The sequence below is a fragment of the Drosophila eugracilis genome, unplaced genomic scaffold (genome assembly GCF_018153835.1).
Source record: "Drosophila eugracilis isolate 14026-0451.02 unplaced genomic scaffold, ASM1815383v1 contig_90, whole genome shotgun sequence".
NCBI lineage: Eukaryota > Metazoa > Arthropoda > Insecta > Diptera > Drosophilidae > Drosophila > Drosophila eugracilis.
Window position 1 is genome coordinate 5,358,866 of NW_024573812.1, and position 18,152 is coordinate 5,377,017.

An 18,152-nucleotide genomic window follows, 5' to 3' on the forward strand; every position below is an offset into this window, starting at 1 on the left:
AAGTCATTGCCTACTTTCAGGTTCGTTACAGATTTCTCTTAATTGTCTGCCATTTCGCAGTTAAGCAGATCACTTGACTGATGTAGTGATGCATTTGAGATGTCTTTGTGATTCAGGAAGTTCATTAGTGACTAACAAACCTGACCTTACTTTCTCCAGAAATAACAACTGAATAAACAAAAAAAAGGGTTCTTTCATTGTTCTTGAGTTGGCTTGAAGTTGTTGATTTTAATAACCCCTACAAGAGTATTATATAACTCTTAAGGGAAAACTTTCCATCTTGGCTGCAATGTCAGCGTAATGAACTTGCACTCGAGGTAATAACTTTTTAACGATCTGCAAGCCCTGTTGTTAAATGTTTCTCCCCTTAGTGCCACATCAAGGTGTTTCGGTTTGGTATTTGAAAAATGTTTTGCAATGGCTTAAAAGCATAAAACTGCCAGCTTGGCAGCCAACTTTCGCAACAGGTTAAGGCCAATAGCAAAGTCGAAGCAAAAACCAAAAGCTGCGAACTGCCATTTGTGTAAATATTAAGTGGGCAAACAATTTGGAAAATTGGTGGAAAGCCGAAGGCGATTTTCGGAGCAGTTCAATAAACTAAGATTGCAACTGAATTTTCTAAGTTTTCTATCTTTGAAAGTGATTTTTATTTTGGGTTTCTAAGGACAAAGGACTTACCATTTTGTTTGACTTGATACACTCTTTCTTTAACTTAAGACACTGAATAATTTTGGTTTGACTTTGAAATTCACTTTTTAAAAATACTTTTGGATGTCAGGATTTGGACTTGCACTTTTTTGAATTTTCACTGGTTAGTTGCCACTTGGATGCGCGACGCCGTGTTTGTGTGCCTGTTTTGGGTATCTTTCACCAATTTATGGAGATCTTGGCCAGCAAAGCCCCGGATTCGACTCAAAACGCAATTCGAGTCACAAAAACGACGCCGGCAGAGGCATCGCAGCTCGAATGGCATTTTGAGCGCTTTTGGCAGCCGCGAGCCAAAACTCAAAGCGGTTTCACTCGCTCCGATCTTGGCTCGTTGTTTTTGTTTGCTCAGTTGGCCAGGCCCGAAATTTATGCTACCACCACCACTGCCATGTCTATCCGAGGTTGAGCGGCCAGATATTTCAATACATTTCTCCCTCTGATCCAACTATTAATTATGAAGTCGTGCCGTTTTTTTCTGTTTTTCTCGGCTGATCTTCTTTGGTATTTGCGTTTTTGGCCAAGAGAAATGGCCGAGAGCCTTTTGTCAAAGCCACTCGACGGAATTCTCTAGCCAAATTTTTCCCTGGGGTCAGAATGATGAAAGGTTTTTTATCAAATTGTACGAAATACCCACATGAATTGTGTGTCAAGTACTGGTTGCCAATATTTGCTTAGCTCAAAACACTTGCCCTAAAAATTTTATTTTGATCATTTTGAGTGAAACTATATTTTGCCTTTTTAATACAACTGCATTGCTGTCAGTACTAAACAAATAAATATTATTAGATTTACAATATTGATTTATGGGAAATAATCTTGGAAAATATATATTTATAAACAGTAATCTCTTGATCTTTTTTAAATCATAATAATTTCCAGTGTATTTTAAAGATGTCAGCTATTTCTACCATATTGGCCTAATTAACATATTTGCGATCAGTTCGTGGCTTTCTAACCAGGTTTATTCAACTTTGAACTGTTCTTTTCGTATACCTGGCCCACTATGTAAATCATTTGCATATTCCCAAAACAATTCAAGACGAACATTCGTCTTTGTTTTCGTATTTTCGCCTTGAATAATGCAGTTAAAAACAAAATCAATGACCGATAGGGGAATCGAAAACAAAATATTCATATTTGTCAACCATCAAAGAGGGAATTCTCAAATCACAAAAATATTTGCGCGTTTGTATGAGTGTTCTTATCAGTAGAAAAATGTATTCTACGTATAAACAGACTACGACTTGTAAGTTAAAGGAAATAGATTTGAATTAACAATTTTTATATTTATTTCCCCATTAATTTCACTTGATTGATTCATAAAGTTCTTAAAGACTAGACAAAATACATAAATACATCGGTTACACGAACGTTTTTGGTTTAGACATTTAACTCTAAATGCTTTAAAAGCTTAAGTAATAAATTCTGCAAGAACTGCAAGGTTCTAATTAAGAAGCCTCAGTAAGCTGGATTTCATAAGTTTTATACGGTTTTAAAGGCAGAATTGGAGATGTTTATTTACTGAATGCAGGTTAATCTTCATCCTCCTCGGACATATCGAATTCGTCATCATCAAAATCAATTATCTGTATAAAATGTATATAAATTATTAAAAATTTTAGTTAGTTCTAACATTAGTTAGACAAACCTCGCTGTTTAGTCGCTTGAATTCTGAGATTCCAGTCAAATCCTCTAGATATTTGGCTGTTTCGAAAGTTTTAAAGAGAAAAGCGTGACCCTCTTTTTTGTAAGCATTCAAAACGGACTGTAAAGCAAATATATATAAGTTTTTAATAAATTGATTTAATATTTAGCTTAGCTCAGATCAATATAAACTATTTAATAAGCTTTACAAGTCTTACCGCTGAGCACGCGATGCACTGAGCAAACTTTTGAGTAGCTGGCAGAATATTCTCATAATTGCATAGCATTCCTCGAATGGAGTGAGGCAGTATACCCAGTAGACCTTCTGGAACCTTTCCAGCTGCTTCCTCCGCTTTGCCACGCCCACTTTGGGCATAATAGGCCGGTGCCAGTTCCTTTTGAGGATGCTGAAGTAAAGCAACCAGCAACTCTACGGCATAACTAGCTGCAATGTTGGATACTCCAGGTCGGGTTACGGTGCATTGTTGGTCCAAGGTACGGTCTTTAAGAGACTGCAAAAATGTTATAGCAATATATAAAAATCTTTAATCTATAATTGGTATTTCCTTAACGGAGCATTTCAACTAAAATGCACAATTTTTAATATAAAATACTTATAATTAGTAAACTAAAACTTTAGTATTTTTCTCCTTATAGGGTTAAAGATCTCATCGATTTAAGATATATATATATGATCTCGAAGAGCTTCGGCGCCGGTGCATTAGTAAGACAGAAAGCTTTGGAGAGCTTTCCAGTGTCAACAAACACATGCTCCGAGCAAACAGAGATGAAGCCTCCGCGCGAGAACATAACAAATATTAGGGCTTCTAAACCAAACCCAAAGTATAGAAACTTTAACGGTTCCATCGGTTACTTGAGTAACCCTCCGCTCCGCCCACAGCTGATTAGATAAGGTTCCGTCTATTGGGAGAGCCGGAGAACTCCGGACTCTCTTACGCCCCTACCAAATACATTGTGTGTTCGTTCAGCGCAAAGGCGATAGTTAGTTCAATTGGTAATTGCAGAAAGGAATCATGTTGACTGAGTTCGCTGGCAATCTATCGCATCCGCTGGAGTTCGGTCATGTTTTGGAGGTCGTGGCCAAGACCATCGATGGAGCAGCCAGGTGAGATGTGTCCTAGACGCAAATTAGTACACTGTTTGCGAACCCGTTTCGTGACTAATTGCTTGTCAAACTGGGCTTCTTATCAGTTTGTGACTAATGCATCGATTATGATCGCTTGGTACTGGTAGGTTCCACATTAACCTCTGCACGGCCAAGAGCACGGTAGATCCCAATGCAGACATTGGGCTACGCTTCTCGTGCTATTTTCGAAATGATGTGATCGTACGGAATTCCCGAGTGAACGGCTCCTGGGGCGAGGAGGAAACCCATGTTCCGGATCCGAACACTTTGCCCAATCCCATCGTCAGTGGCGAGTTCTTTCTGGTGTACATTCTATGCCTTGAGGACAGTTTCGCCATTTCGATAAATAGCCGCGAATTCTGCAGGTTTCGATACCGAATGCCTCTTGGGGCTTTAAGAGCCCTGGAGATCCGTGACCAGATCCAAGTGATTAAGCAGGTTGATCATCGTACTGTGTTTCCCAATCCCTGGCCCGCTATCCACGCTTCGGACTACTTCAAGGCATTCAGTAACGACCAGCCCATATTGTTTAGCCCTGGCCATGTGATTGTTCTTACAGCTCGCTGTTTTGAGAACAAGAAGGGGCAATTTATTATCAAGTTCATGGACTCGGACACGAAACGTGAGGAGCTTCATTTCAGCGTACGTTTTGATGAAAAGGCGGTTGTACGTAACTCCATGAGCAAGAACTTCGAGTAAGTCAGCTGAAAGACTTTGTAATTCTTGGTAGTTAACTTATCCTCTTTGTAGTTTTGGAAACGAGGAACGTCATGGCGGGTTTCCCTTCGTCTTTAACCAACAGTTTAAGCTTGCACTGGCCTTTACCGAACGCGAAGTTCTGACCGCCGTGGATGGTTATAACTTCTTCAGCTATGCTTGGCGCACACCAAATGCCATGATGAATTTAGTGGGCTTTAAAGTGACCACCATAAATGGCCTGGTGATTCAGATAACCGGTGTGGATCACCTGCAGACGGGAGACCCCACCTGCGCTGGCTTCGAAAAATATTCCCGCCATGATTACGAGTGTGTTTAGTAACCAATTAACCAAACTAAGTCTGAATATACAAATGTTAACTTAGCTATTAAAAACTTACATTTCCTGGGGCAGTGACATCGTTGCAGAAATAGCATCCTAATTGACCGCCATTGATGCACTTCAGACCCTCAATCTCTTTGCCACTATCGCCAGCCTCCTGGCGAGTAGAGCCATGTCGCATTACCAGGTAGCTATCAAAGCCAAGTGCTGCATTGATGACAATCTGGAAACAGCAAGTATTGGTAAGATCTGTTTTTGGTAATATCTGTATAATCCCACCTTTTCATTGGCCGCCCCCAGTAGGGTGGGTAGCCAGCGGCTTTCGCGTGAATCTGTGAGCAGAAAGATGACATCATGGTCTTGCACCTGCTGTTCTATAACCTGCAAATGCTCTTTTGTCTGAGCAAACAGCGATTCCCCAATAGTGTGTCCAGGCATGGGAATCTCTAGTACATGACCCGACGTCTCCGCAGAGGGATTGATCTCCCGCAATCTCTGGGCAGCAGTGGTGGCCTTCATTCGATTGCCCGCCACGGCATCTGCATGTGTGTAGAGATTCTGACGAACTGGATTAGAAAATCCAATCTTGCCATTATCCAGCAGGGTAATGTTCTTGAATCCCCAGGACTACAACAAATTCATATTTTTTAAATTGCTTTGTTAAAAGTAGAAGTAAACCCACCAAGAGGTTTCTAGCCACAGCACAACCTAGTGTACCAGCTCCAAACAGCAGGCACTTGGTTTTGGAAATGACTTCTAGATTCAGATCAGGAACCAAGCGCCACTTCATAAGTTTCAGGTTGAGATTTACAGAGTTCTCAGCGAGTCTAAATAGGGAAAAATAATTCATGTATTATTATCGGTAATCAGAGATTTGACATGAAATGATAACGGTATCTGCCTACTACTAAGGACACGCCTTATGAAATTGACAGTTCTTATCATTAGGGCCTAGAGCTATTATCTTACTTGGCGGGATCCATGCTGTCCCTCATGCAGACCATTCTCGGGCCCATTTTTCCATTTTTATTGAACTCCCAGCCCACAAATTTCACTTCCTTAGTTTGACTTAAGTCACACCCTTCTGTTTGAATCACCTTCCATATACGGCTGTCATCCATTTTCATTTGCTGGTTGTATCGAAGGCCCAGAAACTTAAGGGGTTTGCCAATAAATGAGGGACTGTAATGGACAGGACGGAAAACTGTCTATAGAGCTACACTTAATTAAGAAGCTACTTACCATTGCTGGAACAGAAATGCAGCGTAGTTTCGCATTAACCAAGCTGGATGCTCGTACTCGCTTGGATCTGAAAACCCAAAATAGTAGTGCTCTACATCCTTATCGTCCAAGGAATTTAAATTACGGACTTCAAAAATCTTCTGCTCTTCATTGGCATATAGGATGAAAAAGTTCTGTAATTCAGCCTGGAGGGATTTTAAAGCCTCTGTATAGTTAAGATAACCTGATAAATCCGATAGCTTTTGGACGGCACTCTGCAGTTTTAAAGTGGGCGTTAGGGGGCAGGGAAAGGCGAACCAATAATAATAGCTGTGGCTCTTCAAATCGGCAAAGGAGAGAACAAAGAACCGGGTCAACAGACTGGGATCGTTCAACGCCGCACCACTGCACATATCAGCTAGGAGTTCCTTGCCCTCATCGGCTAGCAGTTGTAATTTGTCCAGGGCCTTGAACTCTTCGATTGTGTTCTTGTTGTAGATAGTCCCGATGGCGGAATGACTGAATTTCGGGGGCTGTGCCGTCCTAAAATGCGGGCGTATAATAATGGTTTTATCAATTACATAAACTTTTCCAAACATACTTGTTATAGGCCGTATAGTCCACTTCCAGAAGACAACCACTAGCATTTCGGTTTGTGTAGTGTCCAGTTATAGATCGTTTTGAGTCGGACAGGCGATCATGGTCCAGTTTAAGTTCGGCCAGCTTGTGCCAAAAAGTGGGCGACACAAAGGATTCCCAAGGTGCAAATTGCAAAATCATCTCTTTATCCGAACTCATCGTTTGTTTGGGGGCGTTGTTTATGTTCGAACTTTGGGCTGAAAATAATAAACAAAGCTCTCGATGGCGATAGACCAATAACATAATTATTTATCGATAACAACAGTAGAGATTCATTAAGCTCATACACTTAATTTCAACATTTAATTGCTTATCGCTAAATAAAATTTTTTTAATAAACTATATCATATATTTATTGAATGTTTTGTGTTTTTAACATTAAATTGCCCAATTTCATTTTTAGCTTTCAGTTGAAACTGCACTATAGTTATTTTCATTTTCGGAATGTGGATGTTCACTGCACCATGTAATGGTCACACTAGTACACCCACTGCTGGTGAAGATTAGATTGACCAAAACAGAGCTAAAAACAAACCAATTTAAAATGGATCTGCAGCAGCTGGAGGAGCAAGCGCGCCAGGCGGCGCTAAAGGACATACAGAATATGCTACAACGGCCGGGACAGCTGGAGAAGGTGGAGCAATATCGTCACCGCATCGCCCGAAAGAAGGCCTCTGTGGAGGCACTCCTCAAGACCGGTATGCAGGGACAACTGGACGGTGTCAGGGTGGGTCTTAAGCAGCTGGAGACTTGCATGGAGGACGTTCGCGAGGTGAGACGCCGTATGGACGAGGTGGAGCGTCTCCTTAGGGGCGTTCCCGAAGTTTATGACGCACTCGAGGTCGTTCGAGAGGAAAACACAAAACACTCGCAATATGCCACTGCCATGGAAAATCTGAAGCACATCTTTAATGTAGACGCCAGCGTCCAAAAGACAATGTCCCTGATCGAGGACGACAAGCTGCTCAATGCCCACCAGTGCCTGGCTGATTTAGAAAACTCTCGGGATGATCTGCTCTACGAGCTACACAAACAACCCAAGCAGCACGCCTCCGACAAGATCACACTGAAACGCCACTTTGAGAAGGTGGATACCGTGTCACAAGAGTTGGAGAAGAAGCTGCGACTTATACTCAGTCGCACACTAAATACTTTACGCAAAAAGCCAACGATCATAGTCACCGCCCTTCGTATCATAGAGCGGGAAGAAAAGAATGACCAGTTCGCCCTACAACAGCAAAAGGTCACTGGATTTCTGCCGCCCGGAAGACCTAAGGCGTGGCGTCGAATGATCATGGACGTGCTGCAGCAATCGGTGGTAACGCGTATAGAAGGATCGAAGCTGGAGGAGCGGGCGGACAACAAGATGTGGCTAGTGCGCGACCTTGAAATTCTGCGGCAAATTATCCTCGAAGATCTGCGTGTGGTGAAGTCCCTATGCGTGCCCTGCTTTCCGCCGCACTATGACATATTTGGGGAGTACGTCAAGTTTTATCACGAAGGACTGTCTAGCTATGTGAGTAACCATTAGAGTTTATAAGAATAATATTAACCGGATGTTTTTCTGTGTAGCTTGACAACATAGTACGTTCTGGTTTGGAGGGTAATGAGTATGTATCAATGATGGCTTGGGTCACACACACATATCCAGGCGTTGAGTTGATGTCCCATCCTGATCTTAACGTGGACGTACATCGACTGATAGGGACTCTGCTCCGGCCAGAACATCTCAAAGCTTTAGAGGATGAGTACCTGCAGAATATGCAACGTAACTTCCAGGAATGGATGACCAAGGCCGCAGAGACAGAAAAGCAGGAGTGGTTCACCGAGACTGTGCCCGATCAAGATGATATGTACTATCACACATCGGCACCGGTTATTATATTTCAGATGATCGATCAACATCTACAAGTGACCAACACCATTCACCAGGAACTGACGTTCAAGGCGTTGGTAATGAGTATCCAGCAGGTGGAAATTTTTGGCCAGACATACTTAAAAAACGTAATCGAGCTAAAAGAGCATCATTTCCGCAATCGTGACCAGATTAAGTACTTCACTCATTACATTATAACCATCGTCAATAACAGCCAGCAAATGGTGGAACTGGCTCAGCAGATGAAACAGCTCTACTGGCCAAAGTCGCGTACGGAGCACTACGAGGATTTCGAACGCTTGCTGGCCACATTCCAGCGGATCCGGGCTCATGCCGCTAGCTACCTGTTGGAGGAGGCATTCTTAGATATGGAGTGCCACTTCAACGATCTTTTTACCGCCAAATGGTTAGCAAGCAACATTGCCGTTGACACCATCTGCGTGACACTAGACGATTACTTCCAGGACTACAACCATCTGCGGCCCAATAACTTCGAAATGGTCATCAATGAGGCCCAGAAGCTGCTAGCAAAGCGTTACATCAGGGCTCTGCTTTCCAAACGGCTGTCAAAGCCGCGGGTCGAGTGCGATGCTATTACCCGGAAAATCAAAACTGAAGCCAAGCGGTTTAAGCTCTTCTTTGAGAAGATTGCCCCGAAGATTTCCCTAAGCGACTCGCCACTAGATCTTATATCAACGTTATCAGCGCTGCTCAGCTCTGACATCGAGCTTCTTGTCCTGGATCTTCACACATTACTGGGAAGCTACCCGTCCCTGAACGAGGACCACCTGGTGCGACTCTTCTACATCCGCAATGATGTGAAAGCGGCTGAGGTACGTGAAAAGGTTCAAGATGCCATGAAGTCGAAGAAGGCTATGGTCAGCATAGCCAAGCAGGACTGCATATTCAAGGAGATCGTGTTCAGCGACAAACTGTGGTAGACCCTGGACACTTTCCATAACCCATTCCGCTTGACCCTCTCTGTTCAGTATCTTATTTACTTTTAAGCTAAGATTGTAATTATATTATTGTGCTTTATCAACAAATAAATTATTGTATGTTTAACCACATAACTTACGATTGTTATCAATAACTTAGGAGGGAATATACATATATCTTTATAATACAAATCTTTTTTTTTTATCAAATGATCTTTACTATTTTTATCTTTATCCGTTAAATAGCTAGAATGCCAGCACTTTTGGCGAAAGTAGTGTTGTAACGGTCGAAATCACGATTTTTGAAGCACTGGCCAGGCGATAACATATGTCAGGAGCGTATATATTCGCAACGGATTCTCTCCACGTGTCAGTTCCCCACGATCCGCGTACCCAGACAAGATGAGCTATAAAGTCCAGCCGAGCGGCTTCGCCACCAAATCCATCCATTCGGGCCAGAGCCCAGAGCAATGGAAGAGTGCCTCCGTGATTCCGCAGATATCGTTGAGTACGACCTTCAAGCAGGATGCCCCGGGCGAGCACAGAGGCTATGAGTACTCTCGTAGCGGGAATCCCACTAGGACTGTGTTGGAGACGTGCTTCGCCGCGTTAGACAACGCCAAGTACGGCCTTACCTTCTCGTCGGGACTAGGAGCCACCACCGCTGTATTGACCATGCTGAGCAGCGGCGATCACATCATCATGGGCGACGATGTCTATGGAGGAACCAACCGCTTGATCCGTCAGGTGGCCACCCGTCTAGGAATCACTGCTTCCTTTGTGGATCCCACCAAATTGGATGTTATTAAGGCTTCCATCAAGCCGGAGACCAAGCTGGTATGGATCGAGTCGCCCACAAATCCCTTAATCAAGGTGGCCGACATTGAGGCCATTGCCAAGCTCGTCCACGGAGTTCGCGAGGATCTGATCCTGGCGGTAGACAACACCTTCCTCACCTCCTACTTCCAACGTCCCCTGGAGTTGGGCGCTGATCTGGTCTGCTATTCCCTGACCAAGTACATGAACGGTCACACAGATGTGGTCATGGGCGGCATCACAATGAACTCGGAGAAGCTGTATAACAGCTTGAAGTTCCTGCAGAACGCTGTTGGCATTGTGCCCTCTCCATTCGATTGCTACCAGGTTAACAGGAGTCTGAAGACTCTTTCCCTGCGCATGGAACAGCACCAGAAGAACTCTCTTAAAATTGCCAAGTTCTTGGAGAGCCACCCTTTCGTTGAGAAGGTTCTGCATCCGTCTTTGCCATCCCATCCCCAGCACCAGATCGCTTTAAAGCAGACCTACGGATACAGCGGTGTATTCTCCTTCTACATCAAGGGTGAACTGCAGCACTCCTCGGCGTTCCTGAAGGCACTCAAGGTGTTCACCCTGGCTGAGAGCTTGGGCGGATACGAGAGCCTTGCTGAGCTTCCGTCCGTGATGACCCATGCCTCTGTTCCTGCGGAGGATAGGAAGACCCTGGGGATCACTGACGGTCTGGTTCGTCTGTCTGTTGGTCTCGAGGATGCAGAGGATTTGATCAAGGATCTAGAGCAGGCCCTCGACATTGCCTCAAAGGCCTAAGTCGTTCACATCACATGTATTTTCTCAGGATTATCTAAGATCGGAATTTTATGAATTTGTATATTTACCCACCCAATAAAAGTGTTTTGTCTCAAATTGTAGAACTGTTAAGAATGCTATTTCGATTATCTTTGCATTTATGGTATCTACGAGTGTTATCAAAGGAAACTGCTTTTGTGTGTTATAAACTTATTACAGCTGTTGTACTTGATATCTGCTTTAATTTCAATTTATTAATGGTTTTTGATAAACAATTATATAAGAATGTTGCTTTTGCAAAACAGCTGCATTTCGAATTTCTTTTAAAGATTTCTGAATCCTCATATTCGTGACCCCCCATAGCTGCAACCTTGAAAGTACCGAAAAAATCCATCGTCATGTCGATTACTATACACAAACAATGAATCAGCATATTTAAATTCGCTTCATCATTTAATCATTCTAAGTCGTGATGGAAGTAATTCATATCTTTCGAACGGATGTTCCGATTTCTTTGAACAAACAAGTTCATTAGCCTTTAAGATTAGAAAGGGTTTAGTTTCAAATGCAAGAATAAGAAAAGGTTCAGTAGAAACATATTTTTATTAAACTTTTACCGAACTGGAAGTTCTAATCAGTGTTGCTTATCAAAATCATTGCTTTCTTTATATGTCTACGGACTTTTTGGTTAGGTTCATAAATATAGTGTGATTTTAGAAGTCTTCTAGTTGCCTTTACATAAAACAAGGATGAGAAAAGCGTCAAATAATGATGAGAAAATTGTGTTTATTTTAACAATTCCCGATACGTGTCTGACAGAATGTAATTGATTAAACTTAAGCTTTAACATTATATGTACGATATCCAAAACCATACCATTTGAAAGATACATACTATTCTGAAGTGTGCATAGTATTAAATGTACAACAAGGGCCATAATAAGCAACTGCGGCTTTCCAACATTCATAATTTTGCGTTCTATATATGTATATCCTTAAAAATGCGATTCAATTGCTTAAAGTAACCAGTAGTTCATGTGCAATGCTTGTCCTTAGTACTTGTAACGATAAATAGCGACACCAGCTACTCCAATTAATATGGAACCCATAAGATAGCCAAGAAGTTTGAGCTGCAAAGAGTAAATTAAAACGATTAATCAATAATTCATGTATTTTGGCAATTAACTCACTTTGGAGTTTTCCACAAGTGGCTGCTTTTGCCTGGTAGCAGTCTTCTGTTCCATTTTCTTGGCCTGTCCGAGCATTTTCTGATACATCTCCTTTTCGTTGTGTTCTTCACGTCGAGCTTTGATGAACAGCCTGGCCAAATCCGACTGAACGGCACGATTGTCGGGCTCAAGAGTAGCCACCTTTTGCAGCAGCTTAATGGCGCCCTGGGTGTCGGCCTTGCCCTCCAATATCTGTAGAGAAATTAAAACAGTTAAAAAGTATGAATAAACAAAGGGTTTCGGGCTACAAACTTACCCTGCCTTTACGGTACAAGGCCTTAGAGTTGTTAGGCTGACACCGAAGGACATGCTCCACAGACTGCAGCGCTGCGTCAAAGGCGGCAATTTTGATTTGAGTCATGGCCAAGTTATTGTACACAATCAATCGATCCTCTAGCAGAGCCTGCGTGTCGCTGTTCGAAAGCTCAAGATCCTCCTTATCGAACTCGGACTCCGGATCCCCATCTCGATTGTCCAAAAAGTCAAGAGCACGTCTGTACAAGTGGATGGCGGTGGTGAACTCCGAGCGCTTGTAGAAGAAATTGGCACGTTCTTTTTTGCGGGTACTGAAAAGGAGTTTTACCTATTAAGTAACCTCAAATACCAGGCAGTGATAAACATACCCATATTTGCGCAGTATTTCAAAGCTCTTGAGGTCCGCGAAGTCTTCGTATTTGATATCCAAAAGCTCTATTTCGTAGGTAAGCTGAAGTCATAGAAAGATATAATGCATTTCTTCGAGATTTTTAAGAACAAACTTACATGCGAATCAGGTGGAACCAAATAATCGGTTTCGCCGTCCTTTTTCAGTCCAAGGGATCCGTAACCAAAACGGGGATCCACGCTGACTTGGGCCACTTCGCCGATCCGCAGCATTGGTACCACCATATCCAAGCCCTGTATGACCTCGTAGTCACCCACATGACATTGGAAGTTCTTCTCGTCCTCGACCACCTTGCCGTTGTCCAGTTTGCCGGTCAAGTTAAGGGTGACCAGCTCCCCACGAACAGGACGTCTAGCTTCCTCTTGAGGCGGCTTCTTAATAGTGCGTTTGATCAGCTGTTTGTTGCCCAGTATATCGCACTCATCCTCGGGATCCTCTTCCACCTCTTTTTTTTCATCTTCCGGAGCTGATGCCGGCGTTCCATCCCCGGAGGCAGCCTCCTCTGCGGCCACTTTGCGGATATCCTTAGTATCCTCAGCGTTGGTCAGATCCTCAAAGGAGCTGCTGCTAGACTTCTCCGTATCCATATTTACCTACGGTTGACGAGGCGAAAGTGTGTAAATTAATGGAACTCGGAACAAAGGGCAAAGGCAAAGTCGACTGAATATACAACTTTGCGGGTTACGTTGACACACGGATATGCAACTTACGGCAGTATCTGAAGGTGGTCTCGGATTTAAGTAACAAAAAGGGTTCGATGTGATTTCGAAATCAACATACGACAATAAAGTTACAGGGAAACGAAAAAAAATTTACTGCCTTCTGCCAGCTAGTGTACCAGTGTGACCGATCTTCAGAGTGGCCGTTTGCCTGTAAGGCGCAACAGCAGCAACCTACAAATTAATAATAATAAATAAATTAATGATTATTTTTAAAACAAAGGTTGGCTAACAATATAGTTATGGATTTGTTTTGCTTATAAATATTATTATTTAATTTTGTATATTTTTAATATTTAATATCGATAGGCAGATCAGAAAGTCGAAGGTGTGACCATATGACCAGCAAAATATGAAATTGAATTCAATTCAAATTGCTGATCAGTTTCTTTTCAACGGTTGCCGCGATCGGTTGGTCGACGGATGTGAACGATCCGCGTTCCCAACGCTATTCGAGATTCGGGTTGGCCAGATAAAGACCGCGAAGGCAAAGAACGCCGCAAAACAAAAAAAAAAGACGTAAACAAAAAGGTGACATTTAAAGCTGCTGCATTAAAAGTGCATTCAGCACGATTATCATCATGGCACGCGAATCAAAATGAAACGGGCACTTGTATGTGCACAAAGTGAAATCAGCTGGACAACAGTATTTTGCAATTGCCTTGGCTTATTTTGTGCCTCTTGTTGTTGTTGTTGTTTTCTGTGAAATTAACACTCTTTCTATTGGCAGTGATGGGAAGTGTCTGTTTGGCTGTACCTGTATGCAAATCCGGGTACTAGATCTCGGTATAGATTACCTTATCAAGGGACTTCAGGTGCGGACTTGGCTAGAATTTTTTTTTAAGTCTATATATTTCTTTTTTTAATGTCATTTATTTGGAATATTGACATTCTTCTAGCATGATGAAAGTTTAAAAGATAAGTGGTCTCAAATCGCTAAAAAGAAAATCTACCACTTTATCTGCACATACCATAGGCAGTTAAAAATCAAAGTACCTTTCACATAACTATCTATGGGCCAAATATTTATTGGCTGGCTTTTCCCAATGCGGTAATGACAAAGTCGTGTAAAGAAACCCAACTTCCTACTTGTCTTGAACTTGATGCGCTTGAACGAACCAACGAACGAATATAGTTAACTATATATGCCCACTTTCATAGATAAATCGAACAATGCACCCGACTAACATCATGACACAATTGATGCACAAAATGCATCCCAGTATTTCCTCGATTAGGTATTTTCGCTTTTACCCGCTTATTTATTTACTTTTTTTGCAATGTGCAATATCTTTTTGTGTGTGCGAAAAATCGGTGGAGCAACCAGTTTTTTTTAAGCGCTGCATTTTGACGTTGGCTTTTCATTTACGTAACTTGCTGCCCGATCGGGCACGAGCCAAAACCCAAAAATAAATATCAAAAGTAAAAAAGTAAATAAACAACCCAGTTAGTGGTTTTCACTTCACTTCTTCTTGGGACTGACCATACTAGGTCCCAGGTTTAATCCACAAAGCCGGTAGCCCAGCACGTTTTCATTATCGCACACTTCCCATCCGGAATATCAATGGACAGACAATACAAATATATATATATCGTGGTTATATTAAGGAAATGTAAATGTTAACGTTGATCCACAGTTCGTTGGCCAAGTGAACCCGCCGACGACGTTTCGGAAATCACTTTGTGCACAGCCAAGTAAATACGGGTTGAGTTCAATGAAAACCTAACTGATTTCGAATTCTAAACAGTATAGTTTGGTGCCAATTCTGCCGCTTTAAGTGCCAAAAAAATATATTCAAAGTGAACTAAAAACTAAATAAACAATTATGGCTGGACAGTCAGTGGTCTCGAGTGTTTGGCTTTTGTCTGGAGTTCTATTACTCATTACTGGGACAAATGCCTATGGATTTGGACGTTGCCCGAATTACCCATCGATGCCAAAGTTTAATATGAGCCGGGTAAGTTAGTTGCTTGACCCTATCGAACCGGAAGTTGGCTAAAACTATAATATATTCTCTGATCTTGAGATCAAGTTCAGGGTCACAATGTGCAAAATTAATATATTACCTTCGCAAGGCAGGTTAGTTGCTCATTTAAGTAAAAACCTTGTAATAGAAGCTTGTTTACTGAAAGCAAAAACGTTGTGATAATGAGGTAACAAAAAAGTAAATACTGAAAGTCAAGTTACCCCTTAGCATATCTATAGATCAGTCAGTATATGCCCTACCCCTAAATCTCTTGAATGCACTTAAAAATCCGCAATTCATCACAAATTTGAAATCATCTTAAACGTGTCACATCTTCGATTAATTAGCACAAGGCGGCGGTGGAAGACAAAGACCTTTCCTCATTTTGTGGATTGTGCATAAGATGAACTTGAACCAATTTAAGGCCACCAAATTCCGATCCACCGCCGTGTAAAATGCAAACCTGTTTTACAGAAGGAGACGAGAGGCTGAAAAGCTTTATGGCCTGTCCGATGGTAAACAAGCCACTTATTTTATAAAGAAGTAAATCAACCAGTACCATTGCTGCGACATGGGCATATGCCAAGGACAACAAATTGTACTACAGTCTGACATCTCTAAATGAAACATTCAATTGATAGCATTTACATTACAAGCAACTTGTTTTTGGCAAACAAAAAGATGCTTCCGAATTTCAAAAATTACTTTTGGGATCATCTTCGTTGGGAGAGCAATTTTATAATTTACATAAAATAAAAACCTTAAAAATGGTGTCGAACTTTATTGTTGGAATTACAGCACTTTAAAGCACTTTTAGCTAAATGGCTATAAATTAATCATAAAACATGTTGGTACACAAATAGTTGGAATTTTTTGGAATTTTCTGTCTCAATTAAATAGTAGTTTATGTTAGAAAAACTCGACTATTAGTTTGGGGGCACAGCTGAGATCATGGACTAGAAAATTGGCTCAATCACTTTAGCAGCTCAGATTAAATTGATTGAGCCTTGATTTGCATAAATGATAATGCACCATAATTGGCCCAGTGTGAAAGAGGCAATGTGATTCACATTATGTGGGTCCGCCGACCTCCTCTTCATCACTCCTCTACCCAACTAGCACATCATCCAATTGAGCTGTTGACAGGCGTGAATTAAGTGACTTGACATCGTCCCCGCCCCTCAACGCCCACTTTTGACCCGGGGCAAAGACCTCGGTCCGTCGTCTGGTGTAATTAAATCCGATGCGGCGCCCTTTGACTTTGAACTGCAAGATGGGCTGCTGCCAAAAGTACGACTCTCCTCAATGGCCAGCAGCCAAGACCTAAAACCAGTTCCCAAAAATGTTTACGTTTTACGCATTGTTTGGGTTAAGTCGTGTTTGGATGTTAGGTAGGGGGGCTGAATTTGTAACTAGTAACCCAGTTAAGTGTTTCTCGACCAAGAGAAACGTTGGGTGACAAAGCAAGTCTATTCCCAGAAAGGTTTTGGGTTTCAGGCTTATGGTTTTCAAATGGTTCTTTTTCCAGTCAATGTGCCAGATGCATGACATATGTAAGTTCTGATAAAGCAGTTGGACAGCAGAGATACAATCACATGTACTGGAATGAAATGAGTTAAACATGTGCCCCATATGTTTTAAAGATACATGTATAGTTCTAGTCATGTACATATGTAGAGCTTACAACGAAGATTAACTTAACAAAGATTTAAGGGCAAATGCTAATAGACTAAAGTTAAGCTAACACAAAGTGAAAACTTTTTTAGAGAATCATTTAGCGGATGCGCTTTGGGATTATTTACAAAACACTTCTATATGTTTTCCTATGATATTCTATCTATCAATTATAAGGTAAATATCACATTTTTCCGCAGGTCCTTGGACATTGGTTCGAGGTGGAGCGTTCATTTTATCTTCCAGAAATCGCCTCGGGATGCACCACCTTCCAGTTTGAGCCCTACAACAAGGGAGAACTATCAAAATTTTCTAACTTCAAACTAGCTGTGGCTATTAAAAACATCAACCGCATGTGAGTAATCCCAATTCTCTCCATCCTTTCAGATTTATTATTTGTTTTCTTTTAGAACTGGTAATCCGAATGTAAACATTGGTTATGCGACGCCGGAGAACAGTCGATCCTCCATAATGGATTTCAAGGTATGGGTTTTCTTTCCATAACAAAAAGATTTTATAATTCAATCTATGGATAACCCCTTAGTTCACTACACGTTTTCCGGACGTAATTGCTCGTCTGCTGCCAGGTTCAGGGAAGTACCAAGTGCTCTACACGGACTACGAGAACTATGCCATTTTGTGGTCCTGCGGCAGCATTGGATCCCTGGGCCACTCTGACCAGATATGGATTCTTGGGCGTGATCGAGACTTTGAGGTTGATATTCGTTCTAAAGTCTATGACGTTTTGAAGCGACTCTCATTGGATCCGGAAAGGCTAATTATCAGCAAGAACAAACAATGCCCAGAGGCGCTGTAACACGCTCCATGCCCGGCTCATCCCCCATCCCATATATATATTTAAGTTCATTCGGTTAAGGAACAAATTCCATTTGATGCCTAATCTTTTAGGCTGCTGTGATATCCGAGGAGTGTGAATCGGCGATTTGAGGCGAAAAAACGCAAATACAAAAACAAATAAGAGTAACTCGATCGGGGATTTTCAATAATAACATGAACATTGCCAATTAACGTGGGTGTCCTAATTAGTTTGCAATAAATAGAATTTCCCAGTCATCTGAACTTAGTCGTGATTTACGAACGAATCGAAGAGGTTCTGCCCGGAGA

The 18,152-nt window shown here is 41.9% G+C and overlaps 6 protein-coding genes across 8 annotated transcripts; 4 read left to right on the forward strand and 2 right to left on the reverse strand.

Moving 5' to 3' along the window:
- Window positions 1-1,973: 1,973 nt before the first annotated feature.
- Window positions 1,974-6,620, reverse strand: LOC108113089 (ubiquitin-like modifier-activating enzyme ATG7). The gene is made up of 9 exons (XM_017223535.1): window positions 6,361-6,620; window positions 5,781-6,302; window positions 5,508-5,720; window positions 5,221-5,365; window positions 4,818-5,165; window positions 4,597-4,761; window positions 2,571-2,864; window positions 2,357-2,473; window positions 1,974-2,294 (listed from the first exon to the last, which is right to left on the reverse strand). The coding sequence occupies exons 1-9, from the start codon at window positions 6,555-6,557 to the stop codon at window positions 2,241-2,243; spliced, it is 2,055 nt and encodes a 684-aa protein (XP_017079024.1). The 5' UTR covers window positions 6,558-6,620; the 3' UTR covers window positions 1,974-2,240.
- LOC108113091 (32 kDa beta-galactoside-binding lectin) lies at window positions 3,141-4,580 on the forward strand. The gene is made up of 3 exons (XM_017223536.2): window positions 3,141-3,478; window positions 3,607-4,194; window positions 4,250-4,580. The coding sequence occupies exons 1-3, from the start codon at window positions 3,387-3,389 to the stop codon at window positions 4,533-4,535; spliced, it is 966 nt and encodes a 321-aa protein (XP_017079025.1). The 5' UTR covers window positions 3,141-3,386; the 3' UTR covers window positions 4,536-4,580.
- LOC108113088 (exocyst complex component 3) lies at window positions 6,448-9,347 on the forward strand. Its single transcript, XM_017223534.1, has 3 exons — window positions 6,448-6,520; window positions 6,802-7,914; window positions 7,971-9,347. The coding sequence occupies exons 2-3, from the start codon at window positions 6,868-6,870 to the stop codon at window positions 9,213-9,215; spliced, it is 2,292 nt and encodes a 763-aa protein (XP_017079023.1). The 5' UTR covers window positions 6,448-6,520; window positions 6,802-6,867; the 3' UTR covers window positions 9,216-9,347.
- Window positions 9,348-9,522: 175 nt separating this feature from the next.
- Window positions 9,523-10,892, forward strand: LOC108113365 (cystathionine gamma-lyase). The gene has a single exon (XM_017223933.2). It carries the CDS (start codon window positions 9,615-9,617, stop codon window positions 10,794-10,796), a length of 1,182 nt encoding a protein of 393 aa, XP_017079422.1. The 5' UTR covers window positions 9,523-9,614; the 3' UTR covers window positions 10,797-10,892.
- A 649-nt stretch (window positions 10,893-11,541) lies between these two features.
- Window positions 11,542-13,517, reverse strand: LOC108113364 (peptidyl-prolyl cis-trans isomerase FKBP8). Its single transcript, XM_017223932.2, has 6 exons — window positions 13,378-13,517; window positions 12,766-13,260; window positions 12,627-12,709; window positions 12,260-12,569; window positions 11,965-12,195; window positions 11,542-11,904 (listed from the first exon to the last, which is right to left on the reverse strand). Exons 2-6 carry the CDS (start codon window positions 13,252-13,254, stop codon window positions 11,827-11,829), a joined length of 1,191 nt encoding a protein of 396 aa, XP_017079421.1. The 5' UTR covers window positions 13,255-13,260; window positions 13,378-13,517; the 3' UTR covers window positions 11,542-11,826.
- Window positions 13,518-13,793: 276 nt separating this feature from the next.
- LOC108112561 (apolipoprotein D) lies at window positions 13,794-18,101 on the forward strand. 3 transcript variants are annotated; one of them, XM_017222507.2, is made up of 5 exons: window positions 13,794-13,917; window positions 15,135-15,344; window positions 17,228-17,382; window positions 17,438-17,510; window positions 17,572-18,101. In XM_017222507.2, exons 2-5 carry the CDS (start codon window positions 15,213-15,215, stop codon window positions 17,842-17,844), a joined length of 633 nt encoding a protein of 210 aa, XP_017077996.1. In that variant the 5' UTR covers window positions 13,794-13,917; window positions 15,135-15,212; the 3' UTR covers window positions 17,845-18,101. The 3 variants fall into 3 exon arrangements, with proteins under 3 accessions (XP_017077996.1, XP_017077997.1, XP_041675638.1); XM_017222508.2 differs by having other exon boundaries at window positions 15,140-15,344; XM_041819704.1 differs by having other exon boundaries at window positions 13,794-13,905.
- The last annotated feature ends 51 nt before the right edge of the window (window positions 18,102-18,152 follow it).